Source organism: Aegilops tauschii, chromosome 1, assembly GCF_002575655.3.
Source record: "Aegilops tauschii subsp. strangulata cultivar AL8/78 chromosome 1, Aet v6.0, whole genome shotgun sequence".
NCBI classification, from domain to species: domain Eukaryota; kingdom Viridiplantae; phylum Streptophyta; class Magnoliopsida; order Poales; family Poaceae; genus Aegilops; species Aegilops tauschii.
Window position 1 is genome coordinate 425,563,131 of NC_053035.3, and position 4,710 is coordinate 425,567,840.

At 49.3% G+C, this 4,710-nt stretch overlaps 1 protein-coding gene across 1 annotated transcript; it reads left to right on the forward strand.

Moving 5' to 3' along the window:
• The first annotated feature begins 2,008 nt into the window (after window positions 1-2,008).
• LOC109766168 (peroxidase 1) lies at window positions 2,009-3,666 on the forward strand. Its single transcript, XM_020324934.4, has 3 exons — window positions 2,009-2,317; window positions 2,399-2,584; window positions 2,679-3,666. The coding sequence occupies exons 1-3, from the start codon at window positions 2,108-2,110 to the stop codon at window positions 3,264-3,266; spliced, it is 984 nt and encodes a 327-aa protein (XP_020180523.1). The 5' UTR covers window positions 2,009-2,107; the 3' UTR covers window positions 3,267-3,666.
• Window positions 3,667-4,710: the final 1,044 nt, after the last annotated feature.

Genomic DNA, 4,710 nt, shown 5'->3' on the forward strand with positions numbered 1-4,710 from the left:
ATGACGAGGAGTCTTGAAATGGTCGAGACGTAAAGATTGATATATTAGATGACTATATTCGGACATCGGAAAGGTTCCGAGTGATTCAGGCATTTTTCGGAGTACCGGAGAGTTACGGGAATTCGCCGGGGAGTATATGGGCCTTATTGCGCTTTAGGGGAAAGAGAGAGGAGAGGCTGCGCGCCCCCCAAGGCCTAGTCTGAATTGGACTAGGTGGAGGGGCTGCGCCCCCTCCTTCCTTGTCTTCTCTTCCCTTTCCTTGACTCCTACTCCTACTACTTGGAAGGGGGGAATCCTACTCCCGGTGGGAATAGGACTCCTCCAGGGCGCGCCATAGGGCCGGCCCTCTTCCCCCTCCTCCACTCCTTTATATACGTGGGCAGGGGGCACCTCATAGACACAACAATTGATCTCTTGATCTCTTAGCCGTGTGCGGTGCCCCCCTCCACCATATTCCACCTCGATCATATCGTAGCGGTGCTTAGGCGAAGCCCTGCGTCGGTAGCATCATCATCACCGTCACCACGCCGTCGTGCTGACGACACTCTCACGTGAAGCTCTGCTGGATCGGAGTTCGCGGGACGTCATCGAGCTGAACGTGTGCTGAACTTGGAGGTGCCGTATGTTTGGTACTTGGATCGGTCAGATCGTGAAGACGTACGACTACATCAACCGCGTTGTGCTAACGCTTCCTCTTTTGATCTACGAGGGTACGCTCTCGTTGCTATGCATCACCATGATCCTGTGTGTGCGTACGATTTTTTTTGAAATTACTACGTTCCCCAACACCTGCCAGGTCAAGATATTTCAGTTTATAGTGGGATGTCGAGCGGGACTGCATAGCTCTCCACAAAGAAAATATTTCTGGATTCATAATATTTCTTTTAAAAATTTATCAAATACTAATTTGAAATGTTTCAGTGACAGGAGGGTCCAATAGATCCACCTGTCAGGTCAGAATGTTTCGGTGACAGGTGGGCTACCGGGCAGCCCTGTTTAGCTCTCGGTAAAGACAGGTGCAAGGCACGAAGCTGTCAGATGCATACAGATATGCCACGTGGGATCCCTTTGTCGTGTGATGCTCTCGGTGTCTGTGGCGATTGCTGACTGTGCATTCTTCGCTGTGTCTTATGCTCGGCAACAACATCTCGTTGTCATGTTCTTGTCTTTACCGGTTACTACTCTCGGCGTATATCTGTTTGCCGAGTGCCCATGGTTTGGCCCTCGGTGAAGAGCCAAGCACTCGGGGTATGTTGAAATTCAAGTAGTGTGTTAGTTTTATGAAAAACTTGTGATTTGTTATGATCCTTTTGTTTGTGTGATGTTTGTGGCATTGGCTATGATGTTCGGGTCGAGTACCCTTAGCCGAGCACTCGGGGTTGTTGAAATTCAAGTAGTGTTAGTTTTATGAAAACTTGTGATTTGTTATGATCCTTTTGTTTGTGCGATGTTTGTGGCATTGGCTATGATGTTCGGGTCGAGTACCCTTAGCCGAGAACTACACTCGGCAAAGTCTCTGCCGAGTGGGAAACGGCTTTCGCCAAGTTTTTCTGGCACTCGAAAACTTGGAAATTCCAGTAGTGATATATTCCAGATATCATGTGGCGCCGGTACAAATGTACAGATCATGAGATTTCCATGTCTTCAAACTACCAGTTGGTGGTGGCATTCACTCATTGCACGTAGCCTTTGTTGATTACAACTTGGCACCGCAGTTTGCTCCGTGATTACTAATTAGTAAGTTAGTGAGTAGATTGGTGTCTAGAGAAAATTAGCGAATTCATCTAATATAGTGATGTGCTTCCGTCTGGCTGTCCGTCCGCCTCCATTATACGTACGGTGGCCGCCGGTGTACCTGCCACGGCAAAGATTCCGCAGAGTGCAAACAAGGAACAAGGAACAACTCATTAAACCATACGAATTTTACCTGCTGCTCCGGAGGACAGCCCACCACATGCAGGCGTGGGGACACTCCGGCGCTTATATATTTCCCCGGCGCCAGTCCATCAGCAGCAGCAGCTGCTCAAGCTTCCCCTGATCAACTAGTCACCTAGCCATCGTCGTTTCTTGCATAGCCAAGCAAGAAACAAGCTTCTTGGCTGAGAAGATGGCGTCCAGGGCTCCGACGATGGTGGCGCTGCTGCTCGCGGCGGTGGCGGCGACGTGCGCGCGGGCGCAGCTGCACGACAAGTTCTACAGCGAGTCGTGCCCCAGCGTGGAGGAAGTCGTGAGGAAGGAGATGGTGAGGGCGCTGTCACTGGCGCCCAGCCTCGCCGGGCCGCTCCTCCGGATGCACTTCCACGACTGCTTCGTCAGGGTAAGCTGCATTTGCATGCATCAGTTTCCGTCCGTACCATGTTGTGTGCTGTGGCCTGACCAGTGACCGCCATGAATGCAGGGGTGCGACGGCTCGGTTCTGCTGGACTCGGCCAACAAGACGGCGGAGAAGGACGCGCAGCCGAACCAGACGCTGCGAGGCTTCGGCTTTGTCGAGAGGGTGAAGGCCGCGGTGGAGAAGGCCTGCCCCGACACCGTCTCCTGCGCCGACATCCTCGCCCTCATTGCCAGGGACGCAGTATGGCTGGTGAGTAGAGTACTAGGCCATTCTCTTTTGCAAATGACACGGTATATACGTGTGGAAGCCAAATTCTAATGCTGCTCGATCATGGTTTCTCCAGAGCAAGGGTCCATACTGGACAGTTCCTCTCGGCCGGCGAGACGGCAGCGTGTCCATTTCCAACGAGACTGACGCTCTGCCACCCCCGACCTCCAACTTCACCGTGCTCACCCAGCTCTTCGCCGCCGTGAACCTCGACACAAAGGACCTTGTCGTCTTGTCCGCCGGGCACACCATCGGGACGTCGCACTGCTTTTCCTTCTCCGACCGGCTCTACAACTTCACCGGCATGGAGAACCCCAGCGACATCGACCCCTCGCTGGAGCCGCAGTACATGATGCGGCTAAAAAGCAAGTGTGCCAGCCTCAACGACAACACCACCCTCGTGGAGATGGACCCCGGCAGCTTCAAGACCTTCGACACCGACTACTTCAAGCTGGTGAGCAAGCGGAGGGGCCTCTTCCACTCTGACGGCGCCCTCCTCACCGACCCCTTCACCCGCGCCTACGTCCAGCGCCATGCCACCGGCGCCTTCAAGGACGAGTTCTTCGCAGACTTCGCCGCCTCCATGATCAAGATGGGCAACGCCAACCCGCTCACCGGAAGCCAGGGCGAGATCAGGAAGAAGTGCAGCGTGGTTAACCATTAAACCACCGACGAAGTACAAGGCTGTTTTGATTCGTGACCATCCTTTTTTCCCTGTAAATTACTGTAAGATTGTTATAGCTCCTTACTCTCCCAAATCTTTTTCTTTCATTAATCTATTGTTTCGTTACAACCATGTAAATTTCTTGTTCACACGACAAACACTTTGAAATTGACACATCTGACGTGTTGTGCGTTGTCATCTGGAGATTCATGTCATGCTTACTAGTTCTGTCTAAGTTGTCTTGTTTTATTTTAGGATGTTACATAAATAAAGTTTTGTTGTGTTTTTTGTTTTATCTTAGAGCATCATAATGTTTCGTATGTACTAGTAAAAGACGAGTTATATTAGACTATTTTAATTTAGTTGCTTTTGGGGCTGGTTGGATAGCAGCTATCAACCGCGGCCTCACCAATTTTTTGAGTGTTGGCGTGCATTTAGTCTCTTCTCGTTATGAAGTGTATCTTTGTGTTCCATTGTGTACCAGTGAAAACTGAGTGCACAAGCACCAAGAACGATGGATCCAAGGTAGAAAAACATTTCACACATATTCCATGATTTTTATCTACATGTACTCCATCCGTTCTTAAATATAAGTTTTTGTAGAGATTCCACCACGTACTACATACAGAGCAAAATGAGTGAATTCGTACTCTAAAATGCATCTATATACATCCATATGTGGTTCATAGTGGAATCTTTACAAAGACTTATATTTTGGAACGGAGGGAGTACGTGTTTATGCATACATGTGAAGATAATAAAGAGTTGTAAAAGTCAAAGAAGAGCCATATAGTTGAAGTCAAACAACACCTTGAAGCATTACTGGAGCGATAATCGTAGACACGCGGATTTGTGACCGGCTTTTACAGACTCCTTCCGACTAATCCCCCCCCCCTGAATTTCAGCCGGGGTGGGGCCCAACCTCCCCCAATATCCAATCCTATTGGTCCCTAATTAATTAGTCTGTAAAGCCCGTGAACTTATCCCCGTGGCTCTAGCTGTACTCTTACTCGGATATAAAAGCCACTTTTCCACAGTTGCTCCTGGACCAACAATATATATCACCTTTCATTTTTTTAAGGAAAATATTTCGATCTATTCATCAACTATCAAGGTAGTATAAAGAACCAAATAAATAAATATTACATTCAGATCCGTCGACCATCTAGCAATGACTACAAGCACTGTGGCTAACCGAAGGCGCGCCGCCGTCATTGCCCCTCACTCGCCGGAGTCGGGCAAATATTTTTGTAGTAGACAGTCAGGAAGTCATCGTGCTAATCCCTACTGGACTAGTGCACTTGAACAGCAACCGCCGCCGATGAAGAGATGCGTAGATTGGAAAAATCTAACCAATGGACAAATGACCGCTGACGAACAAAGACTTGATCCATGTGGATCCACCGAAGACAAACTTTGACCGAATCTCATGAGATTCGCTGGA

Excerpts from the sequence above, each read along its gene's own strand:
- LOC109766168 (XM_020324934.4), top strand. The coding sequence starts at position 2,108 with ATGGCGTCCAGGGCTCCGACGATGGTGGCGCTGCTGCTCGCGGCGGTG. Across the intron at positions 2,318-2,398 it reads TCCACGACTGCTTCGTCAGG|GGGTGCGACGGCTCGGTTCT; the intron begins GTAAGCTGCATT and ends CCATGAATGCAG. Across the intron at positions 2,585-2,678 it reads CCAGGGACGCAGTATGGCTG|AGCAAGGGTCCATACTGGAC; the intron begins GTGAGTAGAGTA and ends TGGTTTCTCCAG.